A 25,057-nucleotide genomic window follows, 5' to 3' on the forward strand; every position below is an offset into this window, starting at 1 on the left:
CCCCCAAAAAATTTAATGATCCAAATAAAGTCCTACAACCACTGGTTGTCTCACTGCAGCGGTGATCAGAAACTACATCAAAGTCAGTCCTCAAACACTTTGACAGATGTTCTGTCTGTCCTCTCTGCTTGTAAATCCGAGACCATGGAGAATGCTGATATAGGGTGGGTTTCCCAACAGCCTGCTGCTAACTACAGTGATTCCTCCGAAACAATTAAAAGGCTGTCACTTTACCAGCCAAGGCTGGTCCACCTCCTTACTGTTACTTGTGCTGCAGGTGCCAAAGGAAACAGAAGGAATGTGTATCTATCAAAGCTGGTTTCAATAACAGTGCTACAGTTCCTGGTTATGCCTGGATACAGCTGCACAAAACAGCCATTGTTGCTGTGTGATTAAGCCGTACCACACACGCACAAATATATAATTAGGTAACATTCGCTACAATGGCCGGTACCTGTCAGCATACAGCGCTCTGTGTAGTGGATGAATGGAGGTGTCTGTCTGACAGGGAGGGAGAGAAAAGAAGAAAGAGAGGAGGAGGAGGGAAGGTGGGAATGCCTAATTGCAGGCTGTACAGTGATACAGGAGGTGAGGAATGTGTCTGACAAGCACATCGCTGATCTTTTGAGCGGCGGGAAGCCTGCTGACAGACAACGAGAGGCTCCCAGGCCAGCCAGCCATACAAGGATATGGTTGGCTCAACCTGTGGGTGACCTGAATGAGTGAAGTCATTTCCAGTAAAATAGTGGATAATGTGAGCGAGTGTGTGGAGATCTTAATGTCTGTCCCCTCTTGGTGAGAAAATGAAGTATGCTTACTGAGAAAAATGACCAGATAAGTATTTCCCGATAGCTACTCCTGAGCAACATCACAAATCTTTGTTTGGTCTGGGAGACTCACTTCCCAAAATTACACAAACAGAAAACCCCAGGAAAATATAGGAAATGCTGTGTTTTATCACTAATAAAAAAACGTCTTTACCGTTTCAGGGTTCAGAAGCTGGATCAGTACTTTCAGGGTGTTAGTGTGTCCGCATGCAGGGACGCAGGGCAAAGAAAAAGTAAAAATACATTGGGAAAGTCCCATTACTAAATGATGTGGGTACAATCCCAAAGAACTTTTCAGCATGTAGCCTACTTTTTCAATGTTCATTGAAGAGATTTCTTTTTTAATGAGTTAAAAAACTGGCATACCTGATTGGTTTATTGATTGATATACACTACTCACAAAGAGTTAGGGATATTTGGCTTTCGGATTAAATTTCAGAATGTACATAAAATGCACTATAACCTTTCCAGGTGATCTTAATTTGAACTTCTCTACTTAAATGCCCTACTTTCATGATATAATATCACTGTAGCATCAACTTTTTACATTTTCATTAAATTTCACCCGAAAGTGGAATATCCCTAACTTTTTGTGAGTAGTGTATATATATGAGTGAGCATCTAAAATAGAAATTAGTGTTTTGCACTCTTCATCAGTGCTACAGACACAGCGTGTAGGACTAGGGGGGCCGTGGACAGGGGAGGGGCCCATTGGGAATGCCTGTGTGCAGGGCTCAGAGTTTTGTGCTATGCCCCTGTACAGATATGGAGGTTTTATAGGCTGAGAGGAAATAACATTCCCAACTAAAGGTCCACCTACTAGCTTCTTCCTACTGTCTTCCTCAACAGATGGACTTTGCCCAGTTGTCATGGTGATGGATTGTTATCATGCAAGCTTTTAAATAAGCCTTCATTCATTTTAGGATTTCTTGTCCACGTAAAGGTTAATTCAATTCTATTTTATTTGTATAGCGTTCATTCATAACAGAAGTTATCTCAGGACACTTTTCAAATAGAGCAGGTCTAGACCGAACTCTTTAAAACATTAATTACAGAGACCCAACAGTACCACCATGAGCAAGACCTTGGAGACAAGGGCAAGGAAAAACTGCCTGTTAAAAGGCAGAAACCTAGGACAGATCCTCCGGCTCTAGGTGGGTGGTCGTCTGTCTCGACCAGTTGGGGTGAGAGAGAGAGAGAGAGAGAGAGAGAGCATATAAATTAATTCTTGATCTTGTAAATAGCAACTAGCTCTTTCCAGAGCTTTCAACCATATCACACAAGAGAAAAGCTTGTGTTAATTGAACCTTCATAAGTCCCGCCCCTTTTTGCTCTGTTCTCCAATAACAGTTGAGCAAGCCTCAGTCAGAACCTCAGTTCTCCTTTCCTGTACTTAGATATGCTATGTGCTAGCGTGTGTTTGTTGAAAAGACGAGAGATAGTTAGATAGTGTTTTACTACAGAACAAAACTCTAGCAAACTGGTTAGCTAATCTACATCAATCAATACTTATATCTGATTGCTAGCGTTTTACTGGCTAATTTAACATGTGGCTATATACTGTAGGCTATATGTCGCTTTTATCATTTAATCATCTTCAAAATGTGGTTGTCTTTTCAACGTAGACGAGGCTAGCACATAGCATATCTAAGTACAGGAAAGGAGGAAGCTGACTGAGGTTCCAAAAGGGGCGGAGCCTAGGAAGGGTCAATTGTAATGATAGAGAAGTTCAAAGTGTTTTTAAGGTCGAGGCCCTGACTCTTTTTTAACAGTTTAAGAAGCCAAATGGCACCGAAGACACCAATTATACACTGATTTAACCAATAAAGCAGGGGTGGATATGACACTTTAGGGAGATTTTATTTATTTAACAAAGCAAAGACCCATATTATGCCAACTTAAGGTGGCCAATGTAGTGACTATTTTCTAAGTAGGACCTTATAAAGTACCAGGGTCCAACAAATCCATCATCAAAGTCTTGATAAACCATTGAACACTAACTTCTTAATCGAGCCATGAATATATTGCTTCAAATTTCTTATGATTATTATCATTACATGTACAACCCTTTCTTTGTCTCCTCTGCAGTGTTTGTAGTAGTTATGTTATTGGTACATGTTCTGAATAATGTGAGAAAGCATTACTGTGGTCAAGTGGTGAGTGACACAGAGCAACCACTACTTGGAGTGCGTCAGTTGATGCTTTAGGTGGCCACAGCAGAGTGAGGAAGACAGGATGAGACTCGGTCCTGGATGATACTCATACAGTACTAAAACATGACCACAGAAACCCTAATCGAAGATTGCAACAGCTTCACAGAAGTGACGCCACAGGAATGTTACTCAGACACAGCAGCAGTTTACAAGAAAATCCGATGCTTTTATTGATCTGGTCTGACACAAATTACTGTGCACACACGGACACACACACACACACACACACATTATCATCAGTACAGCCATGTATGGCAGTTATTGTGCAGATCTTCAGTCAGCAATATAGAGAGACAGACAGGAGCCCAGTATCATACCACCCTCAGTCTGTTCCACACTGGTGTGGCCTGATGTCTCTGCCACACACACACACACTGTCTCTGACATCACATAGGCTGGGTCCTAGCTTGGCGGATCCCCCCACTGCCTTCTCCCCACCGTGTCGATTTGTGAGTCACTGACATCACTTCCCCCCCAACAGTAACAAACGGCTGAGTTGTTGGGAGAGTCTACTGGATGAGAGGAGAGGAGGGACGTTTGAGTCAATCCCATGGAATCCATGATATACTGTACTGGGCTTTGTGTTGGAAAGGGGAAAACCAGCTACATCATCCCTACTAGGCTTTTGTTTACTCCGGCCTGAAGAACACCTCCTTTGTTTTGCTTTTTATCTTCTCTTCCTCTTCCTTTCATCACCATGGACTTTAGGTGTGAGCAGTTAATGGGCCGAGGGCTGAATCATGGAGGTGGGTCTGAGAAATTAATTTTCTCCTGGAACTTGTGACCAATAGTTTTTAAGCGGAGGTTGAACCTCACGATCCAACTGTAATAATGAAAAAGTTTATGGAGTGGAAAATGTAATCGTTCAATTTTTCTTGCAAATAACACTTGAAGGTTTTCCTCTTAGTATCCAGATTTCCCACCGGGTTTATGAAAGAAGGGAGTGGTCAAGCCATTTTACATAACGCATTCCCACCACCTGCACTTTGTAGGGGATTTTAAATGTTTTACTATAGATCCGGAATTTGTTTATGCTAAGCTACATCATGAGTTCCTCATTCCCTCATCCTGTTATGTCGACAACAGTAGTTCACAACCTGTTTTGTCTGACAAACTCTAAGAAGCCCTGCCAGATGAGCTCAAGTACTCCGTCATTGACACCAACCAGTTCAATTTAAAGATCCCTCCAGAAATGTAAGAATATAATAATAATAATAATACATATATATATATTATTATTATTATTAATAATAATAATATGTGTATATAATAATGGAACACCCTGAAAGGGGTAACTCTATATAATTAATAATTTTGAATGAACATTTTACTGATAATACTGATGTATTTTGGACTGCATGACTTTTTATACAGTGAAATTGCTAATTTCACTTAAAGATCCCTCCAGACATGTATTAAGACATTTATACAAATAGTTTGCTTGGAACAATAATGTGTGTCTGATCCACAAAATATGTATAATTTCACACTTGCATTAGTTGCATACTGGACCAGGTCTTTAGTCTAGCTATGTAGCCCAAACCATTAGCTGCTATGCTGCCATACACTACTACATTTCGCTTAAATGTCATCAGACCTAAGTAAGGCTATATTACAGCATATGTGCTAGAAGATAAAAAAGCTACATACATGCTAGTACACTACTATTATGGCCTACATACCTAGAAGAAGTCCTTTGAAAGGAGTTGGATTAAATCAGAGTTCTATTATTCTAGTTAAGAGTCCGCTGGATGAGCCCCTCTGAGTTGAAACTGGATTTGAAAACTGAATTTGGCACTCTACTGAAATTGAAGTAATATTAGTTAAAAACAATACGAGTTCAATTTGTGCTGGCACTAAAATAACTCAATGTTAAAGCCTCTACAATGAACATTGTGTTCATTTGTGCGTCCCCTGTGGACAAAAGCGGTAGTGTTTCAATGATTTCAAGGGGAATCCAACTGAATCCGACTGGGTGGCAGGCATTAAGGATAACTATACTGAAATAGCTGATAGTCTTGTTTGTTTATATAGGTCATACAGAGGCACCAAGATCAAATTGAAACTGTCTCATAACCTTGTAGTAGGTATAATTAGTTTATCTTACCATGTACATATGGACCACTTCAGAAGTACCCCCTGGGAAGATACTTCTTGTTGGGAATCAGTTATCCTCCTGTGTTGTTTTTGCTGATGTCATGGTAACAGAAGTTGTGGTGGACTTCCTTAATCCTGTTGACTTTATGAGTGAGGCCACGACTAATGAAAGATCCCACAGAGTCACCACCGGGGAGTTGGAAACGTTCATCTTTCAAAACGTGAGGCGAACACTACCCATGACATTTCCTTGCTATTGTCTGCTTGTTTCCAGGAGTGACCACATAGTGATTCTGTAACCGTGAGCGTGTGTGTGTGTGTGTGTGTGTGTGTGTGTGTGTGTGTGTGTGTGTGAAAGCCAAGCAGCGGGCATGGACAATAACTCTTCAATTCCCAGGGCTACTCAGACCATGGCACAATGAAAACTATCAGCGTGGGAGCGAAGGGATAGAGACAGTGATGACAGAGAGAGAAAGGTGGCGGGGGCAGTCAGGGTGGGGGGGTGGGGCAAGAGATAAGAACTTACGTCCGAGGGAACAGCTGAATCATGTTGAAATTATGAGTGTTTATCTGAAAATGATTGGAAGGGTGCAGAAAGAGTGGATTGTGGGCGGAGGGGAAATATCGCAGTCAAGAGGGGCTGCTGGTGTTTCCCAAACTGACTTCTCTGTTTTGACTCTTTGGTGATTGAAAACAGCAGTTGGAGCTTGGTGTGGACCTGGTAACGTGGTAAATAATATTAGGTATTATCTGTGAACATTGGTAGTGAGCCTGTCTGACTCACAAAAACAACAAGCATCCCCTCCAGCTGGTGCACACTGCACACCAGTGCTCCCACCCTGGAGGAAAAGCAAACAGCAGAGGCAGGCTTTCGCTGTTTGAGAGGAGTTGCTTCATCTGCTGTTGTGTCTCTGTTCATCTTCTGTCTGCTTTTACACCCACTGCTCTATTGACTCAGGTGTGTGCGTAAGTTTTGGCTTTTGACAGACAGCGCTATGAATGAGGAAACATCTTGACAGAATCATCTTTTTCTATGACCTAAGGGTGCTTCCTCCACGCTCACACCCACCTTGGCGACGACAGTGTGGTCTGAGTCTTCAGGCCGGGCCTCTTTGATGCGACCGCAGAGAGGAAGCAGAGGTCAAGTCTGGGAGATCATGACATGGCTAACTGAATAAGAGACGTCTCCTGCTGATGTCATGGTCGGTCCTGCCCTGTTGTGTTTTTCCTTTTCCTCCTCCTCCTGCTCCATCCTCAACCTCCTCCTCTTCGCAGCCCGGTTCGATAGCAGTGAAGCTAGCAGTAGATTTCCTATTGTAGGAGTGAGCGCACAACAGAGATGTGATGGTCTGGAGAATTTGCACAGCATGCTTTGCTGATTTGCTCACATGCACCTCAGTGGTTGAAACCACACCCCTCCTCTTTTAGGCTACCATACTCTATCATCCAGTCTCATCACAGGGTGCACTGGACCCCATGCCAGATTATTAATATCTAACACAAACAGACTAGGCGTGGGATTCTGAGAAACGGTGGAAAACTCTTCCCAGTTCCCACCATCAGGGTGAAGTGTGAGGATGAATCTCTTGTTTTGGACAGAGAACAGTGTTTGCAATGTGATGTAAGATGGAGGAAGAAGAGAGGCAGGGGAGCAGAGAGGAAGGAACACAGGGCGAGAGGATGTAGGAGCACCGGGGAGTGCTGACACTTTTAGTGAATGTGTTGGGGGACATGTGTTCACACGCGTTTTAAAGAAGGAAAGCTTTGCTCCCACTGACTGAGCATCATTTTTTTGCAGCTGTGCACCCACATGGGTGTGTACAGTGCATACTCGAGCATGTTTTTATGCAAGTAGAATGTCTGTGTTAGTCTTTATCTGCATATTTTTAGCCATGATAGTGTCATGGGTATGTTGTTGTTGGCAGTGTCGGTTTGTCATTCCATTACTTTGGTTCAGACGAAAACAGCTCAACGGTGGAATGCCATGAAATTTGGTAAACATGCCCCCGTCTTTCCTGTAGTGCCACCATCCGGTCAAATTCTGTGAACTATTTCCAAATCTGCATGATGAATTCATGGTTCTCATCACGGTTCCCAGTGAATAAAGCTTCATGACAGTGGGGTTCCCCTGACTTTTCTATTAGCACAACTGTTAACACTGCTAAACACTATTATAGTGAGCATGTTAACATGTTAGCATTTAGCCACTGAGTACCACTGTCTAAACGCTTATTCTTGTTTATCTTTCCTTCTCCTTTAAATTATTTTAAAATTCTTTTTAAACATTTTCTTTTATGTAAAAAGATTTTAGATTATAATCAAGCCTTAAAGAACCCCTTCAGACATGGATTTGACATACAAACCTTGGATAAACCGAATGAACAAAAACAAAAACATGACAAGATGCTTTCATACAGGACATGAGGGGTCATTGAATGGTTTGATGAGAACCAAAATGACAATGAAATCAATCTGAATATGTCAGCCTATTGCATATACACCTACATGTATATACAATACACTGCTTGAAACAATAATGTGTCTGATATTTTTTTTCCGCAAACAAAAGTCTAATTTCAACATTAAAGTGGTCTTCATCACATCAATAGAAAGCTGCAACTTTGCATCTGCAGTAGATGCACTGCCGATCGGGAGCAGACTAGTTGTAACAAATGTATAAATGCAAATGGAGTGAAGTAAAAGTAGATTACTGGCTCAAAAATACACTCAAGAGTAAAAGTGCAGTTTGAAAAAAAAAATGTTTTGCTCATGTTACTACCCACCCCTGATTACTTCCTTTAAAACTGCCTCATTATATAATTATTTTATATAAATAAACTTTCTCAGCAGTCTGCCTTCACTTTCTACAAATGGGGCAGCTGCTTCCTCTCTTGGCAGGTGTGGTCATGTGACCCCTCCCACAGCTTGTTTCCATGTGCCACCACTCCAGACGAAATCCAAGGTGCAGCATTAATTCCATAACAGTCGATAATGACTTCAAAATAAATACTGTTGATGTCACTTGTCATTTCACTGCATTTCCCTCCGCACAGTCCAGAAGTGCCTGCTTTGATAGTCTGCTCAGTGTTCACCCTGACTCTCCCACACTCTGCAACCCACACGCATCAGCTGAAACGGGATCTGCCTAATGGTCTGGAATATCCCTGTTTGGGCTGATCATCACTCCAATTTTCTCTTCAAATGTGTAGTTTTGATAAAACCGCAAGCTGGTGTGATGTGACGGGAGAGGTGGAGAGGGAGGAGGAAAGTGGGGTGTAAACACTGGGGTTGCTATGGAGGCGGCAGTGCAAGAAGCTTTGAGCAAGGAGCAAGATAGGCAGTGTGTGTGTGTGTGTGTGTGTGTGTGTGTGTGTGTGTGTGTGTGTGTGTGTGTTTTATGGCAGACTTTGAGTGACCTTCTCACCACAGAGGATGTGGGAGCGAGGGGAGAAAGAGAGACAATTCCCTGCTCTTCATGCTGTGAGTCTTAAGAGCAGCCTCTCAATCAGATGAAAGAGAGAAATAATAAACAGTGGAAAAATCTGGGCTTGTTGTACCTTCGACGTCCTCCTCATGCGTGAGGAATCTGGAGAAGGCGTGTTATCGTTTTAAAGTGCCCAGTTAATCAAACACTAATACAACAGTTGTGCCCAGAATCCGTGCCATCAAATATTTATGCCAGGCAGCAGCTAGACCATTTCCTCATATTTGGCTTCTCTGAAACAGGCTGAATCCAGTGGAATCATGCTGGTTGCTTTGAAGCTAAAATAGCCATGGGCAGAACCAGACTGACCGGATCCTGCTCACAGTGACTGCGCAGTCTGTCCGTGAACCCTGAACTCTCACCCTTGACCCCAATAGTACCTCAAATGGCATAAACTGCTGATGTCACAGTTCACGGATAAGCAGGAGGTTGCTGAGTTTAACGTTGGGGTGAGTATGAGGGCATGGTTAACAAGGAATGCTCTTAAAAACCAGAGATAATCAAGTGCTCAAGAACAATGCAAGAGTTGGCCGGTGGCAAAGGTAAACACCCAGTCTCAAGTTTTATCTTTGCATGCAGATATATGGGCACTTTTGTGTTTCTCTCTCTCTGTCTTCATCTTTACCTCTCTTTACCCTTTCTTTCTCATTCATGCTTCATCTCTTTTTTTGTCTTTTCCCCCTCTCTCCAGCTACAGGGCTTTTGGCTGTCTGTCATCATCTGAAAGAGCATCAGGTTCCACTCTCTGGCAGGGTGTAGCAAAACACAGGGGCATGGAGAGCGTCCAAACACTCTTTCTCTCTCTCACATGTATCTATGCATGTGCACAGTGGCGGACTCAGGGTGTTTGAGGGGCAGGGGCGAAAAATAAGTTCTGATGCATTTATGGTGAAACAGCTTAGCCGGGGCTAGGATTAGATTTATCTGGTTTTATCCACTGAAAGGGCACTGTAGAGGGCACTTGATTACGTTTTCTCCACTGGAAGGTCACCCTGGATTGCACATTATCTTGTTTTGTCCACTGGAAGGGCACCCTAGTGGTCACAACCCCTACCCCCTCCCTGAGTCTACCAGTGTGCGTGCATGCACACTTGAGGGTCAACAAAACACAAATAAAAGTGTGATTTAAGCCAAACAAACACATACTAACCTGAATATAAGCACACACCTTGCCTCTGCTCTTCTCTGCAACAGCACCAAGCTTGTGACTCCTTGAGGAAATTGTTGAGGGCACAGGAAACCCACAGCTAAACACAGGTTCTTATGGCGTATTAATGACCCCTGACAGAGAGAGGAGCTTCATAGTACCACATCCAGAGCCGATGCCAAGACCACGCCACGGCCAGCCAAGTGCAGGAGGTCGCTGGAGCCACGAGTTCAAAAAGTCTCCTGGGGAAGATAAGATCTACATCCTCACCGGGTTCGCTCTGAGCCCAGACTCCAGTCCTTGAGCTACATGTCAGAAGCAAAACATCAACAGAGGCAGTTCTATACAAGCATGGTAAAAAGGAGAGTAATAGTAAGGGGGCTATGTGGTTGTACTACAACATAACCAAAATCATGTGTGTGGTTTTATGAAGTTAGAAAGCCCATAATGATGGTGTATTAAATGATTGTAGCGCCATGAGGTTTGCTGGTTTGAGGGGGGAGGCACATATAAAAAGCTAGCTTTCTCCCATGAACTCCTCTGGCACCCAGAAATTTGCTTGGATTTCGCAAACTCACCCAACCTACTACAACCACCCCTCCTTTCCATTGTCACTGCTTCTGCCTAAAATAACTCCTGTTCCTAAAGGAGGTTCATTTTCTGCTGGGTTTTCAAATACTACACTGTTGTTCTGCTGGCACTGGGAAAACAGGAGAGGGTTAGGGAGGTCACTCCTTGGGCTAACAGGAGCCACTGCCATGTTTAGATGCTGCTACAGCCGCGATGTGTGACCGCTGCACCGTCTGTGGACACTCAGCCTTAATGAGGTGGTCCAGCAGTTTTTGGAGAATGTACGTGTAAGTGGATTATAATAGGAGATGAGATGGAATTAATAGTATCATCTTGTGTTTGTTTTTATGTTTATTTTAGGTACATAGCTGAAACTGTGACAGAGAGTTCAAGTTTAAGTGGCTTTGTAGAGATTAATTTAAAGCTGTAGTAATCAATATTTTTATACTAGCAATGGATCAAATGACAAATGTGTCTCATATAAATGGTCAATTATCCTCCAACTCTGCAGTTCCCCTTAGCTCTACATAGCACTTTAATATCCTTGTACTCAATGTTTTGGTGTACCAGACCGCAACTTTACTGTTCTGGTTCACTCTCACTGCTCTCACCAACCTTGTTTCCAGCTGCAGCAGGCTGCTGTTTTCTGGGGAAAAATCTCTGATAACGTGGCTGTATGCTATCTGCCCAGAACCAAACGGCAGACAGCAGCTCGCTGGTGAATGTAGGGGAGCAATTAACAGCTAAAGAGAAAGATATTTTAAGAGGGTCCTGGATGCAGAGCTAGGCTGCCCCCGAAATCTCTATGATCTGAATCACCAGCAATCATCAACAGAGAAGCTGCAGCACCTTGGGAGGAGAGATTCTCTGTGGTGTGCCGGGAATGTATAACTGAACTATGAACTGGACATACGCTTTTACTTTCCACTTCAGGCACTGCTGATGAAGGAGTTTAGTGTGGCGCTGATATAAAAAAGAAGGTAAGATCGGTCGAATCTTCATAATGAACATCGAAATTGGATTCAACTGACAGTCACGTACAGACCTAATGCAGACATTCGCAGGAGCACACACAGAGGCACCTCTATTATATTAGTTAGCAGTCATGACATCAGGCATACTAACCACTCTCCTCAAAGCACCCCGGGGAGTGTTGGTGTTGTTAGAACAGAAGTTGGAAGGAAGAGGTCTTTAGGCCTGGGGGTGGGGATTCAGATAATGCTGGTGAGGAGTGGCACCAGAATGGGTAGTGTGGTTGAGGTGTGGCCCTATGTAAGCGTATTGCATTCACTGAAAAAAAAGAACTGCTTTGTTTGTCTTAATTAACAACTTATTATGTCAAAAATCTACTCTATTATTTTTAATTAACAAAATAACTACAGCATGCTCTCAAGGGCTGGCTCTATCCTATCCTTCACCCACTGGTACTCCGCTGGAGAACCAGAAGGAGGAAGAGAGATTGGCAAATTCTGTGTTCACGCCTAACGTCCTAAACTGGTGTATGAGGGCACTCTAATTCTTCACCATGAGCAAGCCATAGGCACCAGCAGAACCGACAACATTCACTGTTGCAACTTCTCATTTTCAGCTCACAATAACACACTGCTTCAATTACGTCATCAAACAGACAGTTGTCATGAATCAGGATCTATATTGCAACACTAAATCTTGTCATCAGGCTGACAGTTTGAGTAATTTTATTCTGTGGTAAGATGAGGCTTCAACTTGCTTAGGAATACTTCAATGAAGGTGATGCGTCTGTTCGTGTAGGAAGGTCTGATAGTATTTATATCCAGACAAATACACACACACGCACACACACAATATGACTCACTATGACACTGTGTTTTCAGATTCAAGATTAGTTCCTACACTTTCTGTAATTGTGGAAATCCAGGTTTGTCATCATCTGTCTTCAGTCTTATACAAGAAATCTGAAAATAATGAATTGTTGTAGAGCAGGTGAGCCCAAACTTTTAGTTATCAGTGGGCTACAGGCCAAAAGCAAACACCTGTTGTTAAGTACTAAGATATAGACAGTATATTGCATAGTGGATGGAGCTTCAAGCTCTGTAAAGTTAGGCCAATGCGTAAGTATGTTAAACCTACATTCTTTCTAATGGCCACCAGGGGGTGACTCCATTGGTAGCAAAAAAGAAGCTTGTTTGCATGTAACCTTCCACTTGATTTATTAACTCAGTAAACAGTTTATGGTCTCAATCTCTAGTTTCAGTCTTCTTCCATATAGCATGATGTTCATTTAATTTTAGTTTAGTTAGTTTGGTCCCATTTAGAGTAAAATAGACCATAAATTCAGGTATGCTTTAGGGTGTGACCTTGTGATTGACACACAGTGCTGGTCAAATATGAATCAAGATTATGTTTCTGCATTGACTATTTCTCACCTCAAATCTTTTCACAAACATATTTTTGTGTACTGTTCTGTTCTGTTATCTGGAATACGAGATTGCGTGCCACCAGTCGAACCACCATTGTTTCCTGTTACGGATGAGCCAAAACCAGGCGCAGCCAGTGAGAGCAGCTCAACTTGCAGTTTGTCACTGCTGCTGACTGCAAATAATAACGCCAAACTCGATCTTCTAAACGGTACGCCACAAATCAATGGGGGACATCACGATAGGTTCACACCATGTTTCCTTAAATTACTGATTTACTGTGCCACTCTAACCCGCCATGCACAGATTATGAAACATAATTATTTCATTGCGACTTTAAAGAGCATTTTACCTCAAAAAGCAAACAGCAAAACCCTGATATATATTATGCATCTTTCAATTTTTATTTTTTAATTTAAAAATTGTTTTCACTGGAAACATCTGGCAGACCAAATCAAATCTTTGGGCAGGCTAACTTTGGCCCACGGCCCCATTTCAGACAGCTGTCTGAAGAAGCTGAAGCTGTCTATAGAGTAAAGAAGTAGCTATTTTTTTGACTTTCTATGTAAAAGTTGCAGTTCTACTCTTAACTGAGTAGGTTTTTTGGTAGCCAACTTTCGGAAAGACGAGGGAATGTCTGTTTTGGCAAAATCAGGAGGTGAGTGCACTGAATCTCTTCTGTATCTTCAGTCGGTCACTCGAGGGGCCTTGCCAATGTGGGCCTTTAAAGTTCATTGAGAAATTGGGGTCCACAAGTAAACATGACTTCACTTTAGTTTTCAGCTTTGTTTTAGTAACAAACAGATATGTGACAGTGTAATCTGAAAATTGACAAGAAGTGAGGGAGTGCAAGGAGTGGCCTGAAGAGTTCCCATTTCTTTACAGTTAACCGTCCAGTTGCTGGATTCTGAATGAGCTGGAAGCCTGCCAGGGACTTTTTCCCAATTCCAGATTATAAAACACTAACGTAGAATGTGGTAAATGCATGAATAATTCTCTCTAGGGGTTTACCAGATAGGATTTTTTTTATCTTGTTCATCCTGGACCAGACTTATTGCTGTAACAGGATGAATAAGATAAAAACATTCAGATAAGATACAGATAACTATAGGTCAGCTAATAATTAGTAAAAATAGGATTTCATTTGTTAGAATTCTGGTCTCGTCTGATATGACTGATGGCTGAACAAGACAGTACTGTTGGCTCTGGAGCTCTAAGCTGCCACACCAGCATATGATGAGTAATGAGTTATTGATGCTGAGCATTAAGCAAAAGGAGCAAATTGTGCTAAATATGTGGCAAACTGCCAGTGTAAATAAATGTCAATCTATTCTTATTACATAATACTGATTTACATTGCAAAAGGGATATGAATATGCAAATGTTGTTGATTTCTAAAGTTTTCCTGCTGGACACAAGATGTCTCCTACTTCACTGTAAAGTCCATTCACACCGGCTTTATAATGACATCATCTGCAACATCTTTCGTGTGTCTTCAAATTCCACTGAGAGTGTTTCAGAAGCAAAGCGTCTTCAGAGCGTGTTGCCTGCCATATGTTGTTTACTTGTGTATTTCGTTCTTAAAAATGATACAAAACGGTGTGTTTCTCAGCCTAAAATCTCCTCCAACCTGCCTCTGACTGATTGACTTCTGGCCTGGTGCCACAATGTTGATGTAGTGTGAAATTCGGTCCAGAGTCTGCACACGGTATTTTTTGTTGTTGAAAATTTACCTGATTTTCTGTACCGTTTCTGTGTCTGACTTCCTGCCAGTGCAATCTGCTCTGTGCTGCTTGACATGAGTGGGTCGCGGCTTCCGTCAAAAAATGACCAGCCATCTATTCTACGTGGAGCAGAGCTTCTGTGATGCACCGCTTCTGGTGGAATTTAGAGCACTGGAATTTGGGGATTAGTTGCATACTGGACCAGGACTGACCTCCAAACTATTTTTGATGTCACAAATCCTGCTGGTAGGCCCCGCCCCTTAAAATCAGATTTTCAATGAGCTCAGAGAAACTTTGCACTTTCAGCAGATGAATGTGAAAACATCCTTCTAGTGTCAAACTCTGCACAGACAGCATTCAGACAGCACGCTGTAGGAACAAGAACAAACACTGATTATGACTGGAGGGGGGCTTTAAAAAGATGAATTCCTCGTTTCATTTATGTGAAATTAAATTTTCTTTATTAAAATAATCATTTTCAATTCATGAATCAAAACTCTGGTTTCAAACTAATACTAAAAAGGTTTCTCGCAACATTCTAGTTTTTTTGTTATGAAGTTTGACCTAATAATCTTTATTCAGTGTTCATAGGCGTGTAAGGTGATAACTGAACGGTTTGTTTCTCACAATTTTTTCTCGACTACATCCCTGTTGTGCTGAACACCCAGCCTGTGTGTGTGTGTGTGTGTGTGTGTGTGTGTGTCACCGGGGGTGTGGACGCGCAGAAGGGGTGGATCACGTGTTACTGACTCTCAGTAGAGAGCCTCTGGAGCCATAAAGGGCCGCTCTTTACCTGTGCACTCAGGTCGATCCGGTTGCCAGTCTGGTTTCAGTCTTTTCAGTCTGCCTTCCTGAGCACCGGAGGATCCCTCTGATTGGCTGCAGAAGGAAACGAGCTCTCTCAGCCCACCCACCGCTGATTATAGCTTGGGACTCTTTGCTGTCTCAGTTTCCTTCCTTGCATTGAGTCTGGGACCTGGCCCCGGGGCTGAACGGCACACACAGAGCGCGCATCATGGCAGCTACGCACAGCGAGTACAGAGGCTACCTGCGAAACACCGTCGACATGGAGGCAGGGCAGCACCGCTTCCAACCGGTGCAGAGCTCGGAGCCCACTCACCGGCCGCTCCTATTCGGGACCCTCGCTGTTATGGGATTGCTTCAGGTGGCCTCCAGCGTGGCGATCTTCTTACACCTGACAGGTTATCTGCAAGAGGTAGGCTCGATGTGATTTGGTTCTGTGCGCAATGGCACACCACAAAGTCACTCACTGCCGTCAGCGTGGAGCGTATGTAGCTTTGGTTGTGTGTGTGTAAATATTTATCTACAAATGCCGCCAACAGTTCTTTACAAGGATACAAGCGAGTTAAGCTAGACCTACAACATTTACGCAATTTTATAATGCCATAAAACACGAGATAAGTTCTGCAGCTCGGTATAATGTTGGCGGCGTCTGCTCTTAGAAGTAAAGTAGGTGAAAAAGAAAGCCTCAACAACATCCAGCCAGTTTGCACTTTTGTGCGCCAAGGTTTCGTGCACTCTTGGCGTCTCTTTGATGGCGCTGCGCTTTGGCGGCAGGCAGTTAAAACATTTCTTCCCCTCGCTGTAAAAACAGCACGACTGATAGATAGCATCTTAGAAAAGCCCTGATTAGTTAGTTCAGCTCGATTCAAAGCGCTGTGAATCCGTTCTGAGGCGATAACATCTCCCGGTAGAGGCTGCAGATACATGTCAGCTTTGCGAGATGTCTTGTTTGCAAAATACAGATGTTTTCACTTGAGGCTCTCGGGCTGCAGTTTCTCTTGTGCATGTTTACATGCCATTTGGGGGTTATATTTGTAATTTATCTGTGTCAGAAGTTGTAAACTTTTGAGCAGAAGCAGAGCTGTTTTTCAAGGAGTTAGGAGGCAGAAAAGTCTGGAAAAGTTCAAGGAAGAACTGGATGTCTGAGTCAGGGATGATATCAAAACCTCCCTACACAGGCTATTACTTTTTGTCAGGTCATCTTTGCCATCTTGTCTGTGATCTTGTAGAATAACATTTATATTCTGCCACAACTGTTTTTGTAACTGTATGGCGGTTTTGGAGTTGAATAATTGTCATGTTTCAACAAGCCAAGCGAGCAGACCGCATCCCGACTCTGTCAGGATGCTGGAAGTTCACCTGGGGAGCATCTGTCTCTTTCTTTCTTTTTCTCTTTGCCTCTGTCTCTTTTCTCAGTGTTTGTGTGTTAAATTTCTTTGGCTTGTCTTTGGCATAAACACATTGCAGTGTGGTAGTAGCTAGTTATGTCCTGGATGTGAGCCAAAGGGAAAAAGTAAATAAAAGGGAGGGAGGCAAAGGAGTGAAAAACCCCAGAAAGAAGAGCGGCCAGCCAAAAAGAGACACACAGTGTTTCACTTCATGGCTGTTATCTTGTTTGTGTAATAACACTTGTGTGTGGGATTAATCTGATTATGTGATGAGAGGGACACGGGTACAGATCTGTTGGAGTTATTCTGGAATACAGAGCAGCATGAGATACCCTCTGGTTGGTCAGAGGTTGAGTTTTGGATTAACACGCAGCCCTTTTTTCCGAGTTCGATGACAGCTGCATCTGGTAGCACTTTAAGCATGAGTCAGGAGTTGTGTGCTAACTGGAGTTTGGCACCGGACCCTCATCTGCCCTCAACACCTGTAGAACTTCCTGGAGATGGAGAGGAGAGCTGGAATCTGCACAGCGCCATGACTACATAGGAATGTGCTGATCTGGGGAGGATTAAAAATGCTGCTCTGATTCGAACATGAGGGCTAAAGTGTGGTTTTTTAATAGTTTTTTAGTCTCTGTGAATCTGGCTGTGTGTGTACATGGAAGCCGTGTGGCCATTTTACAGTATGCAACATACATAAAAGTATTCCGAGACAACAGCTCTGCAAATGAGAACCAGTTCTGAGTCCCTATATCACTTTGACTTTTCGCCTGCTGCCGTGGAATGCACAGTGACATGCGGAAAATAACTTAACCTCCCACTTCAACCCACACACATGCACGCAATGTCTGGTGAATGTGAATTAGAAGGACTTTAGCAGAAAACTTGGATTTGAGCTCTCCACGCCTATAGAAACACTTCTACAGTGGTAGAATTAGCAGGACAATGGTTAGGAACCTGCTATTTCAAAATGTCCTCCTTGTGTTCACGTGCAATCCTATGAAATATCTGCTTGGATCACAAACATGACAAACATCCAAAAGGAATTATTCCTCCCACACACACCTGGGAAGGGAAACATTCTCATGACAAATAGTGCTTATCCCAGATTGCATAATAATGGTGTTTTTCACACTGACCTTTAACCTCAGCTCCTATGTTTCTGTCTCCAGGTAGATTTGTCCAGAGCCCCACATCGGCCCATAGAGGTGAGTTTGAACACAGCAGCACGGACCAGTCAGAGAAGTTGCATTTTAACAGATTTGCATCCTACAAGATTTTGTTATTAATTATTAATCAGGACTGATTGCCTTTATTGCAATTTTTACTTTAACAAACTTAATATCAGTAGGGACTGATTTGCTCGGATCAGTCTTCAATGCATCACTACAGGGGAAACTAAAGGGAAAGCCAAAACATTTCTCAGATACAACAGTAATCTGTGTTAAGAATGTTTTGAAGCATACCTGGAGTTTCCTCATGTCACATGTTATTTTTTTGGCTTTTTTGCCTTTATTTGATAGATACAGCTGAAGATAGATAGGAAAGGGGAGTAGAGAGGAGGGGATGACACGCAGCAAAGGGCCGCAGGTCGGATTTGGACCCTGGGCCGCTGCAACAAGGACTCAGCCTCCGTACATGGGTCGCCAGCTCTACCCACTGAGCTAACCGGGCGTCCACATGCAATAATGTGGTTTAAAAGACAAGCGTTAAAGCGGCGTAAAAATAAACAACATAATCATCAGAAATTCTGCACTGACAGTAGTCATGATTTTCCCATGGGTGTGTTTTCAGTACATACCACAGCTTCTGTAAAGCAAGCACCAAACTGTAGGTGGTCACACAGGCTGAGGAGAGGTCAGACCACAGCAGGATAAACACCTTTCTACCTTTTTGTATGGGGGTCAAATCATTTAGGATTTTTTCCCAAGTTTAATAAGCCACTTACTGACACTGTGCACAGATAGTAGTTTACTGCATCAACTATGAGTCACTCATTGGCGTCAGTGGTTGCAGAGTATTCCTTCAATGATCAGCAGTAGCATGAGGGAGTTATAAAGTAGGAATTCTTAATTGCTGAAGTCATTTTTTTTTCTAATCCCTTTTTGGAAGTCGCCGCCCGTTTTCTTGGCCTAGGTTTCACAGAGCAAAAGCAAAAACCATCCAGGAAGTAAAACAACACAGAATAAAAGCACCGCTTTGCTTCACTAGTGTTTGGTTTCCCATAATGCTCTAATTTCCTTTGAAATTATGTATTAGTGTTTACCCTGGGTATCCCTGGTGGAGTACTTACACAAACCACCCAGCCTGTCTTGGACTGAGGAGCTCATTGTGTCGTTAGCCCTCGGCTGTTTCCCATGGAGCGCAGGGAGACGTGCTGGGAGCTTTATGAGGTGTCAGGGTGACAGGTCCACTTGGCCCACGCTGTGTTGTGTTAGGGTCGGCCCTGAGACCGCCGGTGCTCTCCGCTGACAGTTCAGAGGATTTGCAATAGAGCAGGCCTCAGTGGACAGCTGTCAGTTGTGCAGCTCAGCATTGATGTGAGGCAGGATGTGCAGGCCAGGCCTACACCGGGCTGGGGCTGTGGTCAGTGCGATCTCGGGAGTGGTGAGAACAAGGACCATGAATCAGACACGGCTCATGATCCGAATGTTTACAGTCTGTGGAGAGCTGTATAACTGAGTAAGAAGGAGGTCTGACTGATGCAGTATGAAACACAAAGAGACAATCTGCTTCGGTGGTCAAGCTTTGAGTGAAAGGACTTTTGTTCTTGTGTAGCATCTTAGAAACCGCTCATCAACATAATAGGGACGGTGAATGATGCATGTGGTGCGTAGTTAAAGGGCTGAACTGAAGCCTGCGTGCTCTGTGGTATTCCAGGACCACGCATGTGAAACCAAGACAGCAGTAGCTGGATGTGTACCTCAATGCAGACATTTCTCCTTCATGCAGGAGCTCCATCCAGTGCAAAGCGATTGCCACCATGCCACTTAAATTCTACATCACACTGTAGATCAGGAAGCTGGCAAGCTGCTGCTACTTTGTCTAAATAATCTCTTCTCCCTGGTTAAAGAGGTATGACGTGGTCTCACCACAAATCAAGATAGATCCCACAATGTAAGGCCAATTGAGAGCGCGTTCACAATTACTTTGTAGCCTTGGCAAGACATTGTTTACCCCTGTCTCATTCCGAGACGCTGCCCCATAAACATGTTTGTGCAGCAAATTGTTTTTGGAGGACAGACAGTGCTAATCTTAGTTTGAGAGCTGTGCAAATTTGTCTGGACTTGGGTTGTGAATAAATACTTCACGGTAATATTAGCACGACGCAGGTGCAGTTGCAAAACTATGTTAATGGTGTTGGAGGGACTGGCTCAATAGTTGAGTTTATTTGGAATGAGTAGAAGTGTTTGTGCTCCAAGGCGCTGTGTGTGGTTTTTAAGTTGGTATGTTTAAAATTTCTATCCATTTCCCCGTGTTTTTCTTTTTTTAGTTGTTGGCTCAGAGTTAGGGTGAGACGATACTGCCAGGATACCTGAGATTACTGGATCAGAGGAAATTACTCTGAAACCATAAAACAAGTTAAAACAGCTTTAGGATATAATAAAAACTCCAGTTCTTTTACATTTGTACTTTAGCACATTTGTATCTGTTATACATATATATACATGCATAGCCTAATATAGACCCATATACTAATTTCATTTAAAGTTGCAAACAAGTTCCAAGTAACTAACTAAGTGGTATACTTATACTAATACTTTTACATATATAAAATGTAATTTCACTTGTCCCTTAGATCTCCTGTGTGAGTCTAAGATAGTAGGTAGAGGCAGAAAACAAAACACTCACGCCTGATGTTTTATTCTCCTGCCAGATGTGTAAGAGAGTTGGCAGCTCTGGTGAAGTAACTGTTTACTTGCTTGGAAACCATGTTTTCCTTGAGTGTATATGCTCCGTCTTGCCTGAGGATGACAGCCCTGCTAAGACTGGATGGCGGCGTCATTGGCCTTGAATAGAATCAGCACTAGGGGCTGAACACAGTCCAGATACTTTTTGTGCCAAATCCTTGAGAAACGCAATCTGTCTGAAAGGTTACACTCACCAGGAGGCCTCCCTGTCACAGCCACCAGACCCAAGTACGACCACTGCTGTAATAAGAAGTTAGCAAGCTACCCATAGAGGATGGAAATTACACTCAGACATGCAGTCCATGTATGCTCATCCACTTACTGTCCTCAGTGACACACGCACACAATTCCATATAAGCAGGCAGTTATTGAAAAGGACAGCAGAGCAAAGCTGTGGTAAAATATGTCAAACTCCTATTGTTGCTTTAAGAGAAAGCCGTTTGTGTGTTCGGGTTAAGTGTTCATGTCTGTTTACTGATGTGGGTATGAGTTTCAAATTGGGCAATTAAGTGATGACCTTTCATCTGTCAGCCAGTGTTTGTTTAATGCGCTTTTCCTGTTTTCCACAGGAAGTACAGACGGAGCCGGTGCTGAACGCCCTGAGAGACACAAGGAAAAACAGACGCTGTAAAACTCCAAAAGAGAGCCTGCCATCAGCTCATTTACCAATCAAAGTGCATCAAGAGTACTCTAAGAGTGAGTCCAGATGAATTAAAACCCTATTATTAGGGCCCAAGCACTGACCAGTGCAAGGACCTATTGTAATTGTAATCAATTCTGTTATTATTATTTTTTTTCCCCTTTAATCTATATTTTGAACACTCTCCCATGCTCGAAAGCTCACGAAACTTTGCACAAAATTAAAACGTGGCAGAACTCGACGTATCCATTTGTGACCGTGCACGGGCACTGCCAAATGGCTAAGCCCCACCCCTCCGATTCAGCCCCCAAGACGTGTATGGTCAACATGTATGAAAATTGGTATGCATGTGTATCATGCTCAGCCAAGCAAAAAAGCCTCGTGGCGTTGCGTCCAATTTCGACAACTCACCATGAAAAAGGAAGTTGTCATAACTTCAGCGTACGTGATCCGATCTCAACGAAACATCACTCGTCTGATAAGAGTCCCGCCCCGAACAGGTCTAAATGCCAATATTCAGATATAATCATAGCGCCCCCTACTGGCAACAGAACATATCATGTCTTATGTTTTTATATTATAATTTGAGCAAACTTCTCCTAGGGAATTTATCACATCTACTTCAAAATTGGTCAGTACAGTCAAAAAATATTGCTGATTATTAGTTGTGCTATTTGTGACTGTAAGTCGAACAGATTGTCTGTGGCGTCCTGTCAGAGTTGGCCATTTTGAACAAACTAGTGAATTGATCAGAACAAATTTACATTCAACGGTGTGTCCGTGCCTTCAAATATCTGCCTTGACATGACGCTGTAATTTCTGTAATTACACTGTTTGGCGACTTTATGAAATTGGCTTCAAAGCCTGGTACTCTTCCTGTGGGCTTGGAACCAACTGACCAAGCTTACATTAGCTTGCTAACATATGATCCATTAAGTGTGAAAAGTTAAGTAAAAGTGGTAATATAGTCGACATATCTGACTCAAAATGATAAAATGCTTAATAATAATGTAAACTGAGAAGATTATATTTTACAAAAATAACAAAACATACATCAAATTATAAAACATAAATGACCAAATAATTCACTATTATTTCACAATGTAAGCTTATCGGGAAAATTCATGGGGCCACTTTGCATGAGGTGACCGACACCATTGCAGTAATTACTAGACATACGTAACTTGAAGTGATAAAATGCTTAATGATAATGCAAGCAGGGAAGATTATATTTCACAAAAATAACACAACATACCTCAAATGCCACAAAACATACAGCTAGAAGTAATTTCAGTAAGGTTAATCTGATATTTTCCACTCATTGTAAACTGTATCAATACTGACTCTGAATCACATATTTCTCCATGTATGTACTTATAAGCAAACTAAAGTCATAGCTAATTTTTTTTTTTACAAAGGTTTAGCAATTAAGTGTTCTACATAATTTGACCCTCTAAAACTGCAATTTCTGGAAATGATACTACAGCTACTTCCTGTTGATTGTTTAGATTCTCAACAGTGCTACAAATGTTACCTAGCATCTGTGCATTATTTGGTTTTATTGTGGCAACCCGTTTTAGTTTGCTTTACACAGAATCCTCTTTGTTTAGTTTGTTTCTTGATAAACCAAAAAAAATGAATGGATGAATAGATTAACCAAAACCTTTTTTGTTTTGTGCTTGCCATGAAGAGGGTGATGCGAAGGCCATCACCATTGACTGGGAAGAAATGCATGGATACCGCCACAGGATGGGCTACCAGAAGGGGAAACTGCTGGTGATGGAGTCAGGCTTCTACTATGTTTACGCAAAGACCTGTTTCCGTTACTACAAGTACGAGCCAGAGGACAGAAGTCAGGTTCCACCAGTGGATGTTAGCAACACCCAGCTCATCCAGTACGTCTACCATGAGAGCATCAAACAGAACAGCAAGGCTGTAGTGCTGATGAAGTCAGGGAGCACCATGCGCTGGAACAACACGACCTATAACATGTACTGTGCCCAGCAAGGCCGAGGGGTACGGCTGGACGAGGGAGATGCCTTGTTCGTCAATGTGTCCAATGCTTGGATGCTGGATCCCGAGGGAGAAGGGACGTATTTTGGGGCCATAAAGTTGGGTAACTGAAATTTAAACACATGGGGAGCGGACATGCTACTGAACATTTGATATGCCAAAGAACCACTGTTAGTGATTTATATTGTTGATTTGTCAAAAAAGTTTGTTTTTATTGTACATGCCTTGTTGTTTTTGTGTTTTTTTTAAAGTTGTTCTTCACGTTGGAGTCCCTTATGCGACAAACTAATGGTAGGTAGTCTCCTTGCCTCTTAGCCCTCCCCGAAAAAAAGAGACACACAGCACTGGACTGTATTTTTTTTTTTTTACTTTTTTGAAGTATTGCGGTTTGTATTGGGAAATTTCAATACATTTCAGTTCAGATTACAACATTAAACTTCAACATAGACATGTGTTTAGGCACTAATTAAACAAATCCCAAGGAAGTAAGTTTGTTGGAAAGAAACACAGTGAGAAAGGATTGATCAATGTTGATTGTTGGAAAAGAATGTAAAAAGAAGAACATTGTAGCTGATAGAGCATCTGCTTGTACTCTGCAGATTATCACAGAATAAAAATAACAAAACTCCCCGGTCTGTCTCTGACCCCCTGCAGTGAATGCACAAATGTTTTCCTGAAAGGTTTTGTAAGCGTGAACAAGGCGAGCAATGAGGCATACTCACAGTAAGTATTGTTTGAAACAGGCAGTTAGGCGGTGATTTAAATATCACCCTCAAAATCTCTAAGGCACTATCGAAACGTAATGCCATGAAAAATTCACTTAGACTCTGATATTGTGTTTTTTAAGCAACAAAAACATTTTTAAAAGGTTGTGTGTGCTTATCCAATTTTCTGCCTTACTGAAATCTAATGAGTGGCCTTGCTTCTTGGAGGGCGACAATTACGTGACAATGTCATTTGAAACAATGTCCTTTTAAGGAGCAAATTACATCCATTTGTTATGTTAATGTCAATCAACAAGTGATGCAGATAGCTGGACTGTCTGACCATAAATGACACAAATAGACTCTTGTCTTCTTTAACTAGAGGAGCCAAATTGAGTTTGGTTCATCTTTAACTTAAATTTTGTTTTTCATTTGGCTCTTCAGTGAGGTAAATGGGAATATGCACTAAATATTTATTTATTAGCTATAGAAGTACAGAGACAGGTCATTGTTAAAGTGACCTCTCAGCTGTAAAAATCATTTATATTTTATGTCTGTATGACATTCATTACGCAGCACTTAATAAATAGTAGGAAATAGTAGACATGCTTTTTGTTATTAAAACACAGGGGCTTCACTTTAAATTCCATATTTATGTATCTTGATTTTGACAATTCTGTGTGCACTTGCTTAGCCAAAAGCAATATGGATATATTGTTTCTTCTACAAGATTGTAGCATACCTGTAAGATCTTCATCTGATTCGATAGATTTTTTTTTTTCCATTCAGTGTTCTTTTTATTTATGTATGTGTATGTTTTAATAAAAAAAACTACTTTTGTAACAGTGTTTCATGTGTATTGACCTTACCCAATCAGGCTGGTGTTGCTGATTCAGGATTAGGTCGCAGCCACCTTTGCACCGTAACTTGATGAATGGGCCACCCGGACTGCAATATTATTGTGATGTGCAATTTGATAATCTTTGCAATCTCTGGAAAATTCAACACTGCTATGGCCAAAGAGCGAAGTCACGCTGTTCCTTTACCCCGCTGCAACCCCGGTCAGTGTGGCCCACCAGCTCATTACAGAGATAGGTTGTATAGAAAAACCGCCCACTGCTGTTGCAGCACTGCTAACTCAC

The 25,057-nt window shown here is 42.3% G+C and overlaps 1 protein-coding gene and 1 long non-coding RNA gene across 2 annotated transcripts; both read left to right on the forward strand.

The window, feature by feature from the left end:
• The first annotated feature begins 3,438 nt into the window (after positions 1–3,438).
• Positions 3,439–10,257, forward strand: LOC127365397 (uncharacterized). Its single transcript, XR_007885200.1, has 3 exons — positions 3,439–3,786; positions 8,864–9,163; positions 9,313–10,257. It is a non-coding gene; the product is annotated as an uncharacterized LOC127365397 (long non-coding RNA).
• A 4,970-nt stretch (positions 10,258–15,227) lies between these two features.
• tnfsf11 (TNF superfamily member 11) lies at positions 15,228–24,758 on the forward strand. Its single transcript, XM_051403391.1, has 4 exons — positions 15,228–15,674; positions 17,820–17,855; positions 21,128–21,254; positions 22,889–24,758. The coding sequence occupies exons 1-4, from the start codon at positions 15,474–15,476 to the stop codon at positions 23,320–23,322; spliced, it is 798 nt and encodes a 265-aa protein (XP_051259351.1). The 5' UTR covers positions 15,228–15,473; the 3' UTR covers positions 23,323–24,758.
• Positions 24,759–25,057: the final 299 nt, after the last annotated feature.

This window comes from Dicentrarchus labrax, unplaced genomic scaffold (assembly GCF_905237075.1).
Source record: "Dicentrarchus labrax unplaced genomic scaffold, dlabrax2021, whole genome shotgun sequence".
NCBI classification, from domain to species: Eukaryota; Metazoa; Chordata; class Actinopteri; family Moronidae; genus Dicentrarchus; species Dicentrarchus labrax.

What these genes read in the sequence shown, in the direction of transcription:
- tnfsf11 (XM_051403391.1), top strand. Translation starts at nt 15,474, where the DNA reads ATGGCAGCTACGCACAGCGAGTACAGAGGCTACCTGCGAAACACCGTC. An exon ending in CCCCACATCGGCCCATAGAG is followed by an intron (nt 17,856 to 21,127) that starts GTGAGTTTGAAC and finishes TGTTTTCCACAG; the next exon opens with GAAGTACAGACGGAGCCGGT. An exon ending in GCATCAAGAGTACTCTAAGA is followed by an intron (nt 21,255 to 22,888) that starts GTGAGTCCAGAT and finishes CTTGCCATGAAG; the next exon opens with AGGGTGATGCGAAGGCCATC.